General features: G+C 42.5%; 1 protein-coding gene across 1 annotated transcript in view; it reads left to right on the top strand.

Moving 5' to 3' along the window:
* PAN3 (poly(A) specific ribonuclease subunit PAN3) overlaps positions 1 to 14,530 on the top strand; it is a 105,211-nt gene extending 90,681 nt beyond the window's left edge. Inside the window, exons 13-18 of the mRNA XM_073613378.1 lie at positions 918 to 1,005; positions 2,458 to 2,597; positions 3,263 to 3,392; positions 8,837 to 8,901; positions 11,976 to 12,114; positions 12,239 to 14,530. Of these exons, the coding sequence (XP_073469479.1) occupies positions 918 to 1,005; positions 2,458 to 2,597; positions 3,263 to 3,392; positions 8,837 to 8,901; positions 11,976 to 12,114; positions 12,239 to 12,379 (703 nt within the window). The 3' untranslated portion in view covers positions 12,380 to 14,530. The remainder of the gene's footprint in view (positions 1 to 917; positions 1,006 to 2,457; positions 2,598 to 3,262; positions 3,393 to 8,836; positions 8,902 to 11,975; positions 12,115 to 12,238) is intronic.
* The last annotated feature ends 4,032 nt before the right edge of the window (positions 14,531 to 18,562 follow it).

Genomic DNA, 18,562 nt, shown 5'->3' with positions numbered 1-18,562 from the left:
CTAGTTGTTTTAGCTACCTATGCTCCTGTTCTCACTGAACACTGGAGGGGAAGATCACAGAACTGTGCACGGAGTGGACCCGGGAACTGAGCGATCATCTGTCTTTAATTTCTCAGTGTAGAGACAGTGGGGGACAGATGCAGCATTGGCTTGATGCTGCATCCACCTAGCTGTGTAGGTTTATTTTGTTGAAATCCCACTTGCTTGACAAAAAAAAAAAAAAAATTTGTAGATCAGGAAAGTCGGAATGAAATTGGAGCTCATATCTGCATGCTTATTCTGGGTTTGTTGTCAAAACATAGAAGCCAGATGGTCAATGATAGCCAGGTTACTTTCATCTGCAGAATAAGTCTGCAGTGACAGCTTCCATGTTTCTCTTAGTTTTCTTCCTATCGCAAGAGAAGTATCAATTCTGCTATTGCTTACCTCTTGTGAAAATTTTAAATGACCATTTTATACTGTCACTGGTCTGGATCAAGTGTACACATTGGGAAGGCTGGAGAAAAGTAAAACCTTATCTGCTAATGTGGTCTAAGATCTTTGTAGAAGATCTTGAGCTGAGAGGGTTGCTGTCAGGCATTGTTTGTGTGACAAAGGCCATTGTGCATATTAACTTGTCTTTTAGGGTAATCCTAATTTTGTGGGGGGGGGGATGACAAATGAGAAAATAGTATGTACAATTGCTACACAAGCTGTATTATCGAATGTTGTTAAATGTACCTTTCCTGCTGCGCTGTAATTTTCTTTAAAAAATGCAATATGGCAGCCTGGAGGCATTCTGTATAATGTTTTAACAAAAGTGGAATTATTATCCAGGATTTAAATGGTGCCAACTGTTTGTGCAGAGCTTACTTTTTAAATGCAATGTTTGTTTGTTTTTTAACCCTGTAATGTTTCCCCCCCCCCCCTCTTCTAAGGTTACATGTCAACTGTGCTGGAATCTTCGATGTTTTGAACTACGATGGCAGTCAGAGTAATCCTGTTGCTCTGATGCCTCAGTATCAGGTAAATCCTTTAAAAACTGCCTTGCTAGTTGCTATACTATTCTGTGCCTAATGCTATATTTTCAACAGCTTTCTTGCTTACCATTTTTTTTTTTTCTTCCATGTATACTCTGCTGAAGTGCTAGTAGACTTAAAGCTGTAATGAACCCAATAGCAAACATTCATTTTGCAGCTTACCAATTCTTAGATGTGATGGCTGTGTATTGGTTTACCTTTTTTTAAATCTGGTGACTTGACCAGTAAGTCTGTAGTGTTTTTTTTTTTTTTTTTTTTTTTTTTTTTTTTTAACAGAACCTGCTTTCTCACAGATGTAGCAGTTTACAAGGATGAAACAATGTATCACTGCCAGAGGTGCTTGGTCAGCTTTTTATTCATGCAAAACTTTTATCCCAAAAAAGAGAAAACTGTTGCTGGAAATTGGCTGAAATTTGTTAGTGTATTTTAATCTGCTAGTACATTTGACCTTCCACCAGGCTGACAAGGCTGTTGTCTGCTGTGCCCCCTGTGCTCTTTCATCCAGAGTGGGGACACTGATACAGGAGGTGCTACTGGCCAGATCACCAGGTGAAAACAGAAGGGAAAGGGGGTTACCTTGCGGTCACGCTTCCGACTCCAGCATTTGCATCTATAGACACGAATGCTGGACTAGGCCCCGGCACCCGCGTTATTGGATTTGATTGACAGCAGTGGTAGCCAATGGCTGCGCTGCCATTAATCTATCCAATCAAGAGCTGGGACCCTGTTGAGAGGGGGACAGCATGTCCTCTCCAAGGGAGAGACGGGGCTCAGGTGAGTAAAACGGGATGGGGGGCTAGAGGGCCGGTCACTGCCAGGTGTTTTTCACGTTAATGCATAGAATGCATTACGGCGAAAACGAGGGTTTACAACCCCTTTAAGTTACTGTGTTGTTGATGGCGAAGTTAAGACCTTTCATAAATAAGAGGGAAAGGATTCCTAGACTCCAGAGTAAAGTCATAATGTAGCAGTGTAGAAACTACATTTTAAAGTCCACCCTAAAACTAAAATCCCTACATCTACAGACATACACATTCTAAGACTAACCTATCTAGCCCCGTAAAGAAGAAATTGCTATACATGGCTTTCTGTAGCCGACCAATCCCCAGCGGTGTAAGCGCTGCAGAGGACACAGCCGACAATGGCTGTGAAATGAATGGAGAGTCACCCATAGACTTACTATGGGGCTTCAGTTGTCAGACGTGTCCTCTGTACCCGCCTCTACAGAGAAGCTGCAGCTGACAGCTTGGGTCAGATTGGCTGCAGAAAAGGTATGTATACTGATTTCTTCTTTACTGGGCTAGGTAGGTTAGTGTTAGATCGCGGATGTCTGTAGATGTAGGTTTTGGTTTTAGGATGGACTTCTACTTCAATGTATTTTTAGTCACACTTAACTGATGTAAATATGGGCTTATTCAAAATTGTTTTTTTCTTTCAGCAAGCAGACCTGATCTCCTTGGGAAAAGTGGTACTAGCACTGTCCTGCAACTCTCTGGCCGGCATTCAGCGGGAGAATCTGCAGAAAGCCATGGAACTTGTGAACATCAATTATTCCTCAGACTTAAAAAATCTTATTTTGTAAGGCTTGCTTGTAGCTAGCTTTTTACTTTAACATAGCTGGCTTACTTTTAACAGTAAGGGTTCATTCACACCATGCCAGCCCATTCATTTAAATGGGTTGCTAATTCCCATATTGGACTCAATTGCACCTGCAGTGTTTTGGCAGTGCAGTGCTTCGGCAGTTACCCACAGGGTGCAATGTGTCAACACATGGGGTATGCATCATGCAGTATGTTAAGGCCAGTTTTACAGTGCCCAAGTCCTGAGAATAGCTCCGCCAAAGTCTGCTAGAACATTTTCCATGAGTGTCCCTCGGTCCACTTCAGCCTGTGCTTACAATATTTGGGGAGGTTAATGTGCATCTCACCTTGCCCTGGTTATTTGTGTGGTGTGATTATTTGTAGGTTGCTACTGTATGAGATTCAGTTTTCAGACTGAAACATAACATCTGATCTTAATTTCATATTGTAGTTTAGATCTAATTTTGTATTTCATTATCTGTTTTCCTTGGAAAATTATGACGGAAAGTTCTAAATTTCCTTTCTCATTCTTTTTTTTTTTTTGTTTGTTTTTTTTGTTTTGTTTTATGCATTGGCTACTCTTCAATTGCCAATATGATGCCCTTATGTTTTAATGGAAACTTGACAGAACTTTTGTAATTGTGTAAATGTTTAAATCTACAGGTACTTACTGACAGACCAAAACCGTCTGCGCAGTGTAAATGACATCATGCCAATGATCGGTGCTAGGTTTTACACTCAGCTGGACGCTTCCCAAATGCGCAATGATATCATAGAGGAGGACCTGGCTAAGGTGATTTTTTTTTTTTTTTTTTTTTTTGTTCCTGAAACTGTAGAAGAGAAGATGCTATAGCATAATATGCATTGAATGATTAAATCAAATAGAGGTGTGTGTGTGTTTGTGGCGGGTTAAATGGGGGGGGGGGGGGGGGGCTAGAGAAAGGACTATTTCTCCAAGCGTCTTCCAGGACAGCCCATGAGACCTAGGGCTCCTCCTACCAGGACAGGAAACTCATTATCCCCACCAGATAAAAGGGCGGTCCTCCAGGCTCCATGTCAGTTATTAGTGTTTCCTCCGGACGGGGGGGGTGTGTAACATGTTCCTGGAACCTGGTCCAGAGGTCTCATGAGCAGGGACTCTGTAGAGTTATTTGGGGCATGTCACTAACCTCTGAGGTTGGCTGTGCTGCTGTCTCCTGTGTCTCAGTGCCTGGAGAGGGCCAGGACCTGCAAGTCAGCTCCCAAAGCGCTTTTCATAGTGAAAGCAGCGGTATCCTTTCCTCACAGGCAGCGTGGCTAGTTGTGTGAGAAAAAGCAGGAAGCTGCGCTCGAAGGGGGCGGAGCTTCTGCGCTCCAAGCTGGCCCACAGGAAGTAGTGAGAGCAGGTCATCGCCGGGTGCCAGAGACGCCGATTCCAGTCTCCTTAAACGGCACGGCACGAACAGGAGACTGGCTGCTGGTGTCTTCTGGTTAAAGCAGCCAGGCTGTGGAAAGCCAGAAAGGGGCAAGATGTATCAGTCTGCAGTTCCTACACAGGCAGTCGCTACGCCCAACACCAGCACCTCACAGGTAAGCCTTAAGTGTTATGTCACTCTCTTGGTCTCCCTGTGAGTGGTCCCTCACCCTCCCCTCTCTGTAGTAGTGGGTTATGGGGACACATTTCCTCCCTCCTGCACATGGTGGTTGTGAGTCTCATTATGGGTCACTTATGGTTTTTGTTTTACAGACCAAGACCCAGGACAAGACTCAGGCGCAGCCAAATTGAACTCCTCATGGAGCAAAGCTGTTTACCGCAGCTGTATAGATGGCCTTGTAAAGGATGACCCGGTTGCCTCTTGTCAGAAGATGTTAACCTCTGTTAGGGACGAGCTTGCGTCCACCTTTAGTTCCTTTAGAATGCTTATTGACAAGCTCCAGACCCCCAGCTGAGGGTCCGTCCACACAGAACTTCGGTCAGCACTCTGCAGGAGGCAGAGAGTGAAGACTGAGGTCAGATCTACCCTTTATTCTCCAGAAGAATTGGGGTCAGATTTAGAGCCCAGGGATAGAGAATCCACTCAGGGCTCAAGATTTAAGTTATCTGTAGAGGATGTAGATGACTTGTTAAAGGCTATATATACCACCCTTGAATTGAAAGAGGAGGAGGTTGTTATCCAAACACGATCTTGTGTATAAAGGATTACATAAGAAAAAGCCTAGCATAGTTCATTAACTGATACTATTAAACTGGAATGGGATAACCTGGAGAGAAAACCGTTCTTCTCTAGTAACCTAAAAAGGTTTCCTTTTGATGAGGACGCTGCGCAGCCGTGGAATAAGAAGAAACCGAAGCTGGACGCACCTCTTTCAAAGGTTTCAAAAAACTCGGACCTAACGTTCGATGATATGGGCACGCTTAAGGATCCGATGGACGAGAGCGGATATCCTTCTCCACAGAGCCTGGGACTCAGCAGTTGGGAACCTGAAACCAGCTCTGGCCTCCACTTGTGTGGCCAGTAATCTTAAGGTTTGGTTGACTCAGATTCAGTCACATCTGTCAGCAGGTACCTCGAGAGAGCAGATTTTGAAGTCTTTTCCTCGCCTCTTTCAAGCAGTAGGTTTTTTGGTGGATTCTTCCGCAGCGTCGGTAAGAATGTCGGCCAGGACTTCAGCTTTAGTGAACTCAGCCAGGAGAAGCCTCTGGCTTAAAACCTGGTCAGGGGACACAGCCCCCAAGTTATGCCTTTGTGGGCTTCCCTTAAAAGGCGATCATGTATTTGGCCCAGGACTGCAGGAGGCACTGGAACACACGGCTGATAAGAAAAAGGCGTTTCCAGAGAAAGAGAATCCCGAGAGGCAGAATTTTTTTTCGTGGCCAAGGCAGGCAACAGAGTCCTAGAGAAAAGGACAGCAGGCTGAAAAAACACTGGACTGGGCACAAAGGCAGAGGCAAAGGGGGAGTGCTGTTTAACCCTCTTCAACAGTCCGCCAAGCCACAGTGACTTGTGTTCCCTGGTGGGAGGGAGATTGAGGGCCTTCATCCCACAGTGGGCAGCAGTCACTTCGAGCCCCTTCATCCTGGACCTAGTGACCAACGGGTACAGGCTGGAGTTTGTTCACCAACCACCAGAACGATTGTTGGTCACCTTTCCTCCACAAGATCGAGAGAAAGCGAGGGCTCCCGGGTCTCCAGATCGGAGACTTATTGGATCAAAAAGTCCTGATTCCTGTTACACAGTCGGAGCAGGGCAAGGCATTCTATCCCCATGTATTTGTGGTCAAAAAGCTGTCGGTAAAGTTTCGACTTATCCTGAATCTCCCCGGACTTTAAACAAGTCCATCAGATACAAGCATTTCTGTATGGAGACGGTTTTTTCAATCAAAAACCTACTATACCCAAACTGCTTTATGGCCGTTGGACTTAGGGATGCTTCTCAGTCAATAGCCTGGTTGATAAACAAAGAAAAATTGTCCTTGATCCCGGCCCAGAAAGTAACTTATCTGGGTTACGATTTTTGCTCAGTGAACCAAAGTCTCTGAGACAGGTGTCGAGGGCAGGGGGTCTTATGACCTCATGTTTTCCCGCAGTACCATGGGCGAGACTCCATCAGCGTCCATTACAAATGTTTCTATTAAGAAACTGGGATGGGGACGTAAGGTCCCTGGAGTCAAAGATCTGGCTTGCCGCCAGGATAAAAAGAAGCCTGTGGTGGTGAACTGGCCAGCACCTAACAGGAGGTCTCCCATGGTGCTTTCCCATATCCCGAAGAATTACTACGGATGCGAGTTCCTGGGGATGGGGGACCCACCTCAGCAATGCAGTAGCACAGGGAGAGTGGTCCTCGAAGGAGGCAAGAGCCTCATCCAATCAGAGAGCTGCTAGCAGTCCAGAGAGCCCTACAGTCTTTTCAGATGGAGATCAAGGGTCACAACCTCCAAATTCTGTCAGACAATGTCGCGACAATCGCGTACATCAACAGGCAGGGAGGCACGAGAAGCCGAATGCTTCAGTCTATTGCCCAGGAGATCCTTTCATGGGCAGAAGGGAATCTAGCCTCAATTTTAGCTGTGCACCTGAAGGGGGCACACAGTTGTCTGGCAGATTATCTCAGCCGTCACCGAGTAGACCGAGACAACTGGTCCCTTCATCCCGAAGTCTTTGCAGACCTCGCCAAGAGATGGGGTTATCCAGTAGCGGATTTGTTTGCGAACCGGAACAACCGCAAGATGGAGATTCTTTTCCATGAACCCGGCAGACCAAGCCTTGGGGATCGATACTCTGGCAAACCCGTGGCCTCTAGGCCTATGTTATGCCTTCCCGCCAATCAGACTGATTCCAGAAGTCCTCCGGAAGTTTCTGCTAGAGGAGACGGATCTCATTCTAATTGCCCCATTTTGGCCCAAGAGGCCTTTTTTTTTTTCCCTGCTACAGTCTCTGGTCTCGGAGCCTCCGCGGAGTCTTCCGAAAATAGAAGACTTATTATTATTTCAGGGTCCAGTATCACACCCTCAGGTGGTTTCCTTAAACTTACCGGCTTGGTATCTGAAGAAAAGATACTGAGTGCCCAGGGGTTCTCTGACAAGGTAGTCAAGACTCTTGTAAATTGTAGGAAGCCAGTCACTAGAGCCATATATGCCAAAGTTTGGAAAAGGTTTAACTCATGGTTATCAGAAAATCAAAGATTAACTCATGGTATTCCGTCTATTTTGGAACTTTTCTAAGAGGGTGTCGACAAAGGTCTTTCAGTTAGTACCTTAAAGGTACAGGCGGCAGCTATTAGTGTGTTCCAGTTTTCTCTCATGGAAAATCCCACTATAGCCAGATTTTTCAAATCTATCTCTAGGGCCAGACCAGTGGTGGTGAGAAGTTGTCCAACTTGGGACCTGTCCCTAGTACTTCAAACTCTGGTTGAATTTCCTTTTGAGCCTCTTGAAAGTATTTCAGTTAAGTTACTTACATTAAAAAACAGTTTCTTATAGCTGTTACCTCAGCTCGTAGGGTAAGCGAGTTGCAGGCCCTATCAGTAAGAGAGCCCTTTCTCACGATTTTTGAGGATCGAGTTGTTTTACGAACCGGTCCAGGTTTTTTGCCGAAGGTGGCAAGTACGTTCCACCGATCTCAGGACATTGTACTGCCAACCTTTTGTAGTTTGCCACAGGGTGACCTAGAAAGAATTTTAGTTTTTTAGACGTAAGAAGTATTCTTAGTCTATCTTGAGGTCCCCAAGACCTTTAGGAAAACTGATGCCTTTTTTGTCCTCTTTTCTGGAGTTCACAAGGGGAATAGTGCATCCATAGCCACATTGGCTAGATGGATAAAGCAAGCCATCTCTGAAGCTTACAAAATTAGGGAGGTTCCTACACCTTTTATTACTGCGCACTCAACTAGACCCTTGTCTACGTCTTGGGCTGAGGGATGGTGCCTCACCGGAACAAATTTGCAGGTCTGCCACATGGTCCAGTTACTCGACCTTCATTAAACATTATCGCCTGGATCTCCTATCTACTCAGGAGCAGGTGTTTGGTCGTAAGGTGCTTCAGGCAGTTGTCCCTCCCTAGACTGGTAAGTTCTGGCTCATAGTCTCATGGGCTGTCCTGGGAGATGCTTGGAGAAAAGCTGAGTTAGACTTACCGTTAACTCCTTTTCTGAGAGTCTTCCAGGACAGCCGGATTCCCACCCGGTTTTGTCTGAAGTTGTGTATTATGCATATGTTTTGCAGGGTCCTACGGTTCTTGAGAAGACTGACATGGGGCCTGGAGAACCGCGCTTTTATCTGGTGGGGGTAACGTGTTTCCTATCCTGGTAGGAGGAGCCCTAGGTCTCATGAGCTGTTCTGGAGGACTCTCAGAAAAGGAGTTACTGGTAAGTCTAACTCAGCTTTTCCCCATCCACACGTTCAGTGTGGCTGAGAAAATACTCCCCGTTGAGTCTGTTCTGACACCAGAGAGGCTTTCCCACCATCAGAATACACTGACCAGTGCTGTATGCTATAGCCGGCAGCACTGATCATGCTGAACCAACAGGCTGGTTGTATAGAAGCTGGTCTGTAGGTCAACTTCTGTACAACCAGCCTGCCCACAGGGATTGAAGTTTGCCACACTTGTAAATCTCATTGCTGCCGGACTAGAGGATGAAAGTGGTTAGTCTGCATCACTAACTTTTCTGTGACTTGGGACAGCCAGCATGCTAGCTGAATATACATTGACGAGACTAAATACCTCCCCTGTTTGCATAATTAACCCTTACTTTTTCTCCAGGAGGTTCAAAATGGGCGCTTATTCAGGCTCTTGGCAAAGTTGGGAACAATAAATGAGAGACCAGAGTAAGTCATTGTGCACATTCATAAAGTGTCTTGAGAGTCTATTTCTTTTCAGTTGAGCATTAAAATGTTGTGACTGTACATCTTTTTGGTTACCTTTTTTTAAGGAACTTAGTATAGTTTACATTTTAACTTTACTAAAGTTGGCTATAGACTATAACCCTTTCATGACTAAGCCTATTTTTGAAAATTGGTGTTTAAAAGTTAAAATCCATATTTTTTTGCTAGAAAATTACTTAGAACTCCCAAAAATATATATATATATATATATATATATATATATATATATATATATATATATATATATATATATATATATATATATATATATATATATATATATATATATATATATATATATATATATATATATATATATATGAGATTGTTGCAATATTTTATATCACACAGTATTTGTGCAGCGGTGTTTTAAACGCAAATTTTTGGAAAAGGGACACTTCCACAAATTTTAAATCCAAACAGTAAAGTTACCACAATTTTTTTGTATAATGTGAAAGATGTTACGCTGAGTAAATAGATGCCAAACATGTCATGCTTTATAATTGCACGCACTCGTGGAATGGTGACAAACTATGGTAGCTATGAATTTCCATAGGCGACGCTTTAAATTTTATTTTTTTACGGTTACCAGGTTAGAGTTACAGAGGAGGTCTAGGGCTAGAATTATTGCTCTCGCTCTGACGATCGCGGCGATACCTCACATGTGATTTGAACACCGTTTACATATGCGGGCGCGACTTCCGTATGCGGTTTCTTCGCTGCGCGAGCTCGCGGGGATGGGGGCGCTTTAAAAATGTTTTTTTTTTCAAATTTTATTTATTTTTATACTTATAAATTGTGTTTAAAAAAAAAAAAAAAAAAAATTTTTTTTTTACTTTTATTGCTGTCACAAGGAATGTAAACATCCGTGGTGACAGGTACTCTTTATGGAGGGATCGGGGGTCTGAAAGACCCCCGATCCCTCCTCTGCACTTCAAAGTATTCAGATCGCCGAAAACGGCGATTCTGAATACTGTGTATTTTTTTTAAATTCGGCGCCATTGGCAGCCAAGTAAACGGGAAGTGACGTCATGACGTCGCTTCCGCGTTTACATTGAGAAGGCTGGAACGAAGCCGCCCACAGCCGCCGGAGGCAGCCGATTGGACACCGGGCCTCCCGATTGCACGGGAGGCCCGGTAAGAGCGGCGGGAGGGGGGGGGGTGTGTCCCCTCCCGCTCCTCCGGTATAACAGCCGAGCGGCTTTTAGCCACATCGGTTGTTATATACGGATAGCCGATCGCCCGCTCGAAACGGTACCAGGATGATGCCTGCAGCAGCGGGCATCATCCCGGTATAACCCCCGAAAGCCGAGTACGCAGATGTGCGTACGGTCGGCGAGAAGGGGTTAAAATGTGGCTGTGTCTGCACATCAGGCAGAGGAGACTTGAGTTCAACTTTGTTAATGGAGAGGAAGATGGGACCCAGTTTTTTTTTTTTTTTTTTTTTTTTTTTTTTAAGTTGACTTTTCCAGGAGGATAAGTAGCATGAAAAACTAGCTTTTCAAACTCTGCCAGATCATGTGATGAAACTTATGTCCGTGCAGAGTGTGATTTCACATTTATAGGTACCTTGAATCCTGTACTGTGCTCAGCCTGTTGCTGCCTAGTTGACTGACTTGGCCACAAATGCCTTAAGCCCCATACACTATTAGATTTTCTGCAGATTTTTGTCTTCAGATTTACCATAATAGGAAAAGGAGAAGCACTCAGGTCGCCACACCAGTAAACATGAGAAAAAAGGGGATGCTAGATGGTAACCAAAAATTTGGACTTTATAGGCATGGAAACAATGGAGAAGGTTAAACTATTATTGAATCAAAAATTATTGAATTTTTTTTTTTTTTTTTTATTTCAATAATAGTTTTACCTTCTCCATTGTTTCCATGCCTGTAAAGTCCGAATTTTTGGTTACTATCTAGTATCCCCTTTTTTCTTCAGATTTACCAAAACCATGTAGTGCAAGGACCTGCCTGATTGCATACAAGTTGAAACTCTTAAGGTTTGACCTCATATTATGTTTTTGGTAAATCTAAAGACAAAAAATCTGCAGAAAATCCAATAGTGTGTATGGGGACTTAGACTTTAAATGTGTGATTAAAATTTAATCATCAGTCCACCCAAAAGGGATTACATTTTTAATGCATTATGGCTGGTTGATTTTATTCAATTCTAGGTGGCAGGATCTCTGCAAATTTTAGGCTAGTTCTTTACACTTACCCAATATTAAAAAGCGCTCCAATGCTGTGAGACTTCTTGCTTGGCATGTCTGTAACATGTGCCAAAGGCAGAGCCAGGATCATAAAGATCTCACCATTCACTGGACTTTAAGGCTGGGTTCACACTGGAGAACGCAGTGGCTCATAGCAGGAGTCCGCTGCTTCGCCATTCACTATTTCAGCCCGAATTTTGTGCAATTTGCACTGGAGCCGCTGTGGAGATGTGTGAACTGGCACCATAGAAAGCCGGTCACAATCTCCTGCTGTGCGAAGAACCCTGCATCAAATTCGCAACAATGTAAACCCAGCCTCAATCTCAAAGTGGAACTGTGGCCAGGCTCTGGACATCAGTCACTGACTTGTGTAGCTGTAGGTACTGTGAGGAAATTCCTCCTTAATTTACAATAGGTGCAATGAAGTTCTCAAGAAGTGGTTGGCCACTTTGCTCTCCACTTCATCCTGTGCACCTGTTCTATGTTTACAATACAAATTAGAAGGCTGGCGGTCTACCAACTCACTGCAGATGGGAGTTGCTGAGCTGCTGAATATGAAAGTATCTCCTAAGCTTTCAATGATGAATAGCTCTACAGCTCTTTAGCTGGAGGTCAGCAAGAGGTTGTTTTTAAAGCTTGTTTACTGCTGTTTAAAAGTCTGTAAATATTTGCCTATAGCCTGCCCACAGCTCTCCTTAAAATTATAATTTTATCAATGTATAGATAACATGTTAAATATTTGTCCTTAATAACAGCACTTCCTGTTTCTTTGTGTGGGGTTTTTTTCTCAATCATTTGTTTCTTACAGATTTCAGAAAGATCCAGCATGGTCAGAAACCGGGGACAGATACTTGCTGAAACTCTTTAGGGATCATATTTTCCATCAGGTGACAGAAGCAGGGACTCCCTGGATTGACCTTAGTCATATTGTATCTTGTCTTAATAAGGTAAAGGCATGCATTTTGGCTTCTGTGGCTAGATGTATACGATCTTGTGGTTATTTTGCTGTCAGAATGCAAATTATAGCATTCCCCCACCTTTTTTATTTTTTTTTTTTTTTTTTTTTTTTAGTTGGATGCTGGCGTGCCGGAAAAAATAAGTCTCATTTCCAGGGATGAGAAGAGCGCACTTGTGGTAACTTACAGTGATCTAAAACGCTGCTTTGAAAATACGTTTCAGGAACTGGTGGCAGCCGCAAATGGACAGTTGTAGTACTCGCCTAACGCATGCAGAACATTGAGGAACTAAACCAATAGCAAATTGCACTACAGCTGAATTGTCCTCGTCATCTCATTTCACTATTGGGAATCAAACAGGAGATGAGCAAAAGCTGCTTGCACTTCAGTCAGGTACACTGTTACTTGAAAAGAAGTTTGTTTGAGTTAACCATGCGCTACAGCTGCCAACGGAGGCTTTATCTGTGAAGATGTTTTTTTTTAAACCCAGGAACAGCATCAGGTGCATGACGTTGCTATTTTTTATTTTTTTGTTTTCCACTTGTATGCACTACTTTTTTTTTTTTTTTTTTTTTTTTTTTTTTGAAGACTCTGACATTGAAGGGAAAAGCTGTTTATATTTTTTTTTTTTTTTTTAATTTTTGTTTTTTCTCTGTTTTTACAAACCTAAATTCAGGGGCACAGTATGATCTTCACTCATATAGTGAAATATGCTTTGTTTTTTGTGTCCATATCATAAATGGACCAGGTGGTGCAACAATTCCACAAGCCCTTTTGTAGAATTATGCTGCGCAAGCCTCATTATCCTTTAAGAGACTGATCTGGGCGTCGAAGCATAATCTGCATTTAACACCAAGCACCATCGAAACACCTTCAAGGAGCTGCATTTTGTCTTATCTCTAGAAACACAACCAGCGCCTTTTGCAAGATGATGTACATAGTTCTCCTGCTTGTCCTACACATTTATGCAATTGTTTTTGTATGTTCTGTTGCTCTGATAGCCACAATGTTTCAGGAATACATCACCGTAAATGTTTTGTTGTCAGAACCACAGCTTTACTAGTGTTACACTGGATGCAGAGACACTGTTAATGAATGATGCAATGTTCTTCTGGTGACAGGTCCTCCTTGTGAACACAAGGGGATATTACAGCTTGGTATCTGGTTTAGAAATTTTTGTTGGCATTCCCAGATGAATGGTCCTAAAGGATTCCCTTTTTTCTCCATCTTGAAAGCTGTGGCACAGAGTGAATTTATAGTGTAAAAAAAAAAGAAAAAAAAAATTAAAGACTGCCAAATATATAGGATTTATTTCTTGGTAGAAGAGGCATAACTATGTAACCTCTTAGCACTGAATCTATAAATACATATATTTTAATATCTTGTGCTATGCCAGAAGATGACTGAATGCAACACTGATGCTCCCAAACAATCTCAAAGACTTGGCTGTTACAGTCTAACAGCTGACTGGAGTTTTAACAGGTTCATAAATGTGTCCATAATTTCTCCACAGTACTTTGTTTTAAGCTTTAAGGTGTACCCATCAGGGACCTGCATTGGAGAGGAGTATGAGAACTGGGCGACAAACGCTGGAGAATGTGGAAGGGTCTTCATTCTAATAGAAAGATTACAGATAATCTGGGTGCTGTCAGTCTTTAAGTATGGAACTAAATTCATGTCCTGTTTTTTTTTTTTTTTTTTTTTTTTTTTCTCCAAAAACCTTAATTGCCATCGTGAGAAAAATTGTTACAAAATACCACAATGCTTTTATTTAGAAAGGACTGAAATAATCACCATTGGGGAGTTTAAGAACTGTCTTTTATCCTTAGCTTCTGTATGAGATAACAAAAGCAGCTGTCTTTTTATATGTTTTTGACAAATCATATTGCAATTTTTGTACAAAACAAATACTTGTATTCTAGAAAAATATGCTTAATTTATAAGCAGACTGCATTTTTGTTTTGGGAATAGCAGGGATAAGGAAAGTGTACAAACAGAACTTTTTCTTCTTCTTCTTTTTTTTTTCCCCCGAATACAAGTGGATACTGGAATAATTGGAAACAATATACCGTTACAAGCTCCAGTGGCGTAGTATACAAGAATTCTTAGCTATTTGGTTGCTTCTCTTGTGTTTTTACTTGTGGGACCAAAACTAGTTAACAGGGCTTTTCAATGGTAATAAACCAGCATTTGCTTACTATGTTTTAGAATAACTCCTTTAAATTCTGTGAGGGGTCTTTTTTTTTATTTTTTTTTCTTCTAACTTTTTAGGCAATTACACATATATCAGGATTTAGTATAAAGTACAAATTAAAAAAAAAAAAAAAAAAAAATTCAGGTGGTTAATGCTTGCACCTTTATGTTGCAGTCAAATTTTCAGGACTTTACAGCAAAAAGTCTTGATTTTCCCACAAGTGGTGTTTTTGTTGGGTTTTTTTTTTTTCTGTAGGGGAAGGGGTGTCGGTTTTTATGGGTGCAATCTATTTTTCCAAGATAACGTATCCTCCCAAATTGTGCTAAACCTGGAGGCAAATTGTGTAAAGACACCCAGACAATGAAATGTTATCATACAAGGGATGATGGCCGCATCCTTTTTCAGAGATAAAGCACAGAAAAAAATCATGCGAGTTTTTTGTTTTTACATTTTGTATATTTGTAATTTTTTTTCTTTTGCCTTGTAAATATTACACGAGGGTACAAATTTATGCCCTGGAGTGCATCCTGTATTGTCAAGGACTTTATAATGCACCTATATGTTAAGTTCTAGTGTCCTCTTCCTCCCCCCCCCCCGCCCCAATGTTACCCATGTTTTTTTGTTTGTTTTTTTTTCTCCTACAGTTTTCATGTGTACAGCAGTATTTTTAATAAAGAATACAAGAAATAATTTTGTGTGCGATTTTTGGTTCATAAAATTCCATCAGTAAGGAAGAGCAATAATGGCTTAGTAACCCAGTAAATTTTACTGGGCTGATATAGGAAAACCGTAAATGTGGTTGTGCAGGTTTTCTTGAACTGGTCTGTATGCAACCTCCTAGTACAAGGGGTTCTCGGTTTATGTCAGGTGTGTGCTACAGGACCATGTGTGTGTTTTATAATCGTTACATCATTTTAACATTTTCTCCATTGCAAATAACTGAAGGTGCTGTGTCTCAGATATTGCTATTTAGCTTTATACATGATACATTGGCTATGTGGTGGTGGCTGGTTAACACTTCCTGCAAGTCTATATTTTGCAATGCAGGTGAGATGAGATTGCTTTTCACTTTCAGAGTAACAGGCTAGTTGTGATCTATAATATGAATGACCGAAACGGTGTGAACCAGTAAAGTAATTTTACAGTAGTGGACCATTGGCCTGGTTATATAATTGTGACCTCCTAGATGCATCCTAGGAAGTTCCTTTCACATATTCCAGGAGGCAGATTCTTGAGTTATATGCAGAGTTCCAGGAAGTAAAGGAAGATTGATTCATCTCACCTTATGGGCAGATCCTGAACATGCCAAGGACTGCCGCAGTGACACACACTGTGACTGCACATTACCCCTGCAGGGGATAAGGAAGCTGGTGAGTGTCTGCACGATCACAGCGCGAGACACAAGCACCCGGTCACCATAAAAATAGTAGCAGATACAAATTGAATATGCCTGCCTTGTCTTAAAGGGAAACACCAAGGAATTCACAGACTGTTGATCTTCACCTATGGTGCACTGAGCATGAATCACAGCTGGTTTAACCAGTATATTATTAAAGAGTGATTACAATAACACCATTTTATAAGGATTGTTTAATTATCACTCAGTACATTATTTATGTGTGATTACAATAACACTATTTTAAGGTTTATGTAATTATCATCACAGCTGCATGTCACGTGTTATTACATATGTTTTACTTTTGACTATTCATTTTATTTTTGACTTCTTATTTTTCACCTTCTATGATACATGGCACAAGTCAAGTATTTTCTCCTTGTTCACAGTTAATCACTAAGGAGGTTTTTTCTTTGATAATATTTTAGGATGGCGCCTTTCTCACTCTCCTTTACATTTTAGGACTGGATAGAGTCCTTAAATAGATTTCCTTCCAGAATAGGGTCAACCTAGTTGTATAATCTGTTTATGGCTGGTCTGGCACAATTTATTGATCCTAATTAAATTAGGCTGACTATTCTTAATACAATATCTTATTGTACAGTTCCTATTGTATTTTTTTGGGGGGGCGGGCAGCTCTGTGTGAGATGCATGCTTGTCTCTGTGGCATTACTTATAAGATGAGCCACTCTTTGCATTTCCTCTATCCTAGGTCCTTTACTATTGGCCTTACTGTGTGGCAGCCCAAATGTGGTATGTGAAGGATCTTGAATACTCCGTATAGGAACCTCCACCAGACCTGTGTCTCCTGGCGCCCAAACTCACCATAACCAGCCCTTAACCCTTCAATCGTGAGACAAGCCCCACAGGTGTTGAGGGTTAAACATGCAGTTTATGAAGTACAAAACATACACTTCAACAGTTAGGGACACTCCCCTTAGCATTGTCATAGAGGGGGTAGGGGACAATAAAGAACCAATGGAAATTCAACACTTGTATATTCAAACTACAGTTGAAACAGAGGGATGATTAGCAGGCAGCCCCTCCTGCTGGGAGGTGTCTAGAGACCTTTGTCTATTATCTATTACCCCAATTCCTGCACCTTCACACCTCAGATCACTCCAGTTTCTGCACCTTTTTAGACCTCCGTTCACCCCCGCTTCCTGCAAATTCCCACTTTAGACTGCCCTAATTCCTGCACCGTTACACTGCTGATCACCCCAATTCCTGTACCTTCACCTCTCAGTTCAACCCTGATTCCTAAACAGTCACATCTGCCCCACCAACTGTACCCCTTTTTCTCACCCCCCCGACTGTGCGCCCAAACTTCTCATCTGTCCCACCACTGTACCTCTTATCTTTCTCACTGCTTTGCCCCACTACTGTGACCCCACCCCCCCTCCTCTCATGTGCCCCACTGTTGTACCTCTTTTCTCATCTGCCCCACCACTGTGCCCCCCCCTTTCCCACCTGCCCCACCACTGTGCCTCATTTGTCATCTGCACCACTGCTTTTTCCCTCCTTATCTGCCCCAGCCAAGTATGTGGCAGAGTTTTTCCATGTGTTCCCCCCAAAATTAAAAAGGCCAATGTGGTAGCAGAGCAGCAGCAACCGCGAATGAAAATACACTGGGCTCTGACTATTCTAACAAATTTCCGAGAAGCTCATTAGTATTTGCATTAATTTTGACCTGACTGCTGGTTTTTCAGTCACAATGAGATCCCTTCATTGCAGACAAGTGAGCCATCTTCCTCATCATGGTGGACAGGGCTAGCAGGACTGTGATTGGCCTGTTCAGTGGCCAATTACAGTCCTCCTTCCCCCGGAAACCAGTACCCGCCCCCTAGCAGACTGACACCAGATCCCCCCATCACAGAATCTGGGTGGATCTTTGCAGCGTCTGCGAGTAACGATTGCAGCTGCAGCAAAGTGGTAGAACCAAATACTGTTTCCAATGCTGTACAAGGTGTTGGGGGTACAGTGCCCCCCCCCGCCACTGCGGGTTGGTGATTGACAACTAGCACCTGTATCTCTGGCCAGGAAGCGGGTAAAATCTTCAGGGGTTAAAGTGGACCTTCAGTCATTTTTTTTTCATCTTTCCATCTATTAAATCTGCCCTTGTTTTACCTTTGGATAGTAAAACTTTTTTTTTTCTGTCAGTAAATACCTTATACAGCCCACTTCCTGTTTTTTTGTTTTTTTTTTGTCTGGTCATTCGCCTAGGCCAGTGATGGCGAACCTTGGCACTCCAGATATTTTGGAACTACATTTCCCATGATGCTCATGCACTCTGCAGTGGAAGGGCACCTTTTCCCAACAGCAATTTTAAGATCTCTCCACAGGTGTTCAATGGGATTTAAATCTGGACTCATTGCAGGCCACTTTAGAACTCTCCAGCGCTTTGTTGCCATCCATTTCTGGGTGCTTTTTGATGTATGTTTGGCGTCATTGTCCTGCTGGAAGACCCAAGATCTCGGATGCAAACCTAGCTTTCTGACACTGGGCTCTACAGTGAGACCCAAAATCCTTTGGTAATTATCAGATTTCATGATGCCTTGCGCACATTCAAGGCACCCAGTGCCAGAGGCAGCAAAACATCATTGAACCTCCACCATATTTCACTGTGGGTACTGTGTTCTTTTCTTTGTAGGCTTCATTCCATTTTCGGTAAACAGTAGAATTATGTGCTTTACCAAAAAGCTCTATCTTGGTCTCATCTGTCCACAAGATGTTTTCCCCAGAAGGATTTTGGCTTACACAAGTACATTTTGGCAAACTGTAGTCTTGCTTTTTTATGTCTGAGTCAGCAGTGGGGTCCTCCTGGGTCTCCTGCCATAACATTTCATTTA

The sequence above is a fragment of the Aquarana catesbeiana genome, linkage group LG02, assembly GCF_042186555.1.
Source record: "Aquarana catesbeiana isolate 2022-GZ linkage group LG02, ASM4218655v1, whole genome shotgun sequence".
Taxonomy (NCBI): domain Eukaryota; kingdom Metazoa; phylum Chordata; class Amphibia; order Anura; family Ranidae; genus Aquarana; species Aquarana catesbeiana.
The sequence above is the reverse complement of the archived record's forward strand: the minus strand, read 5'-3'. Positions and strand labels throughout refer to the sequence as shown.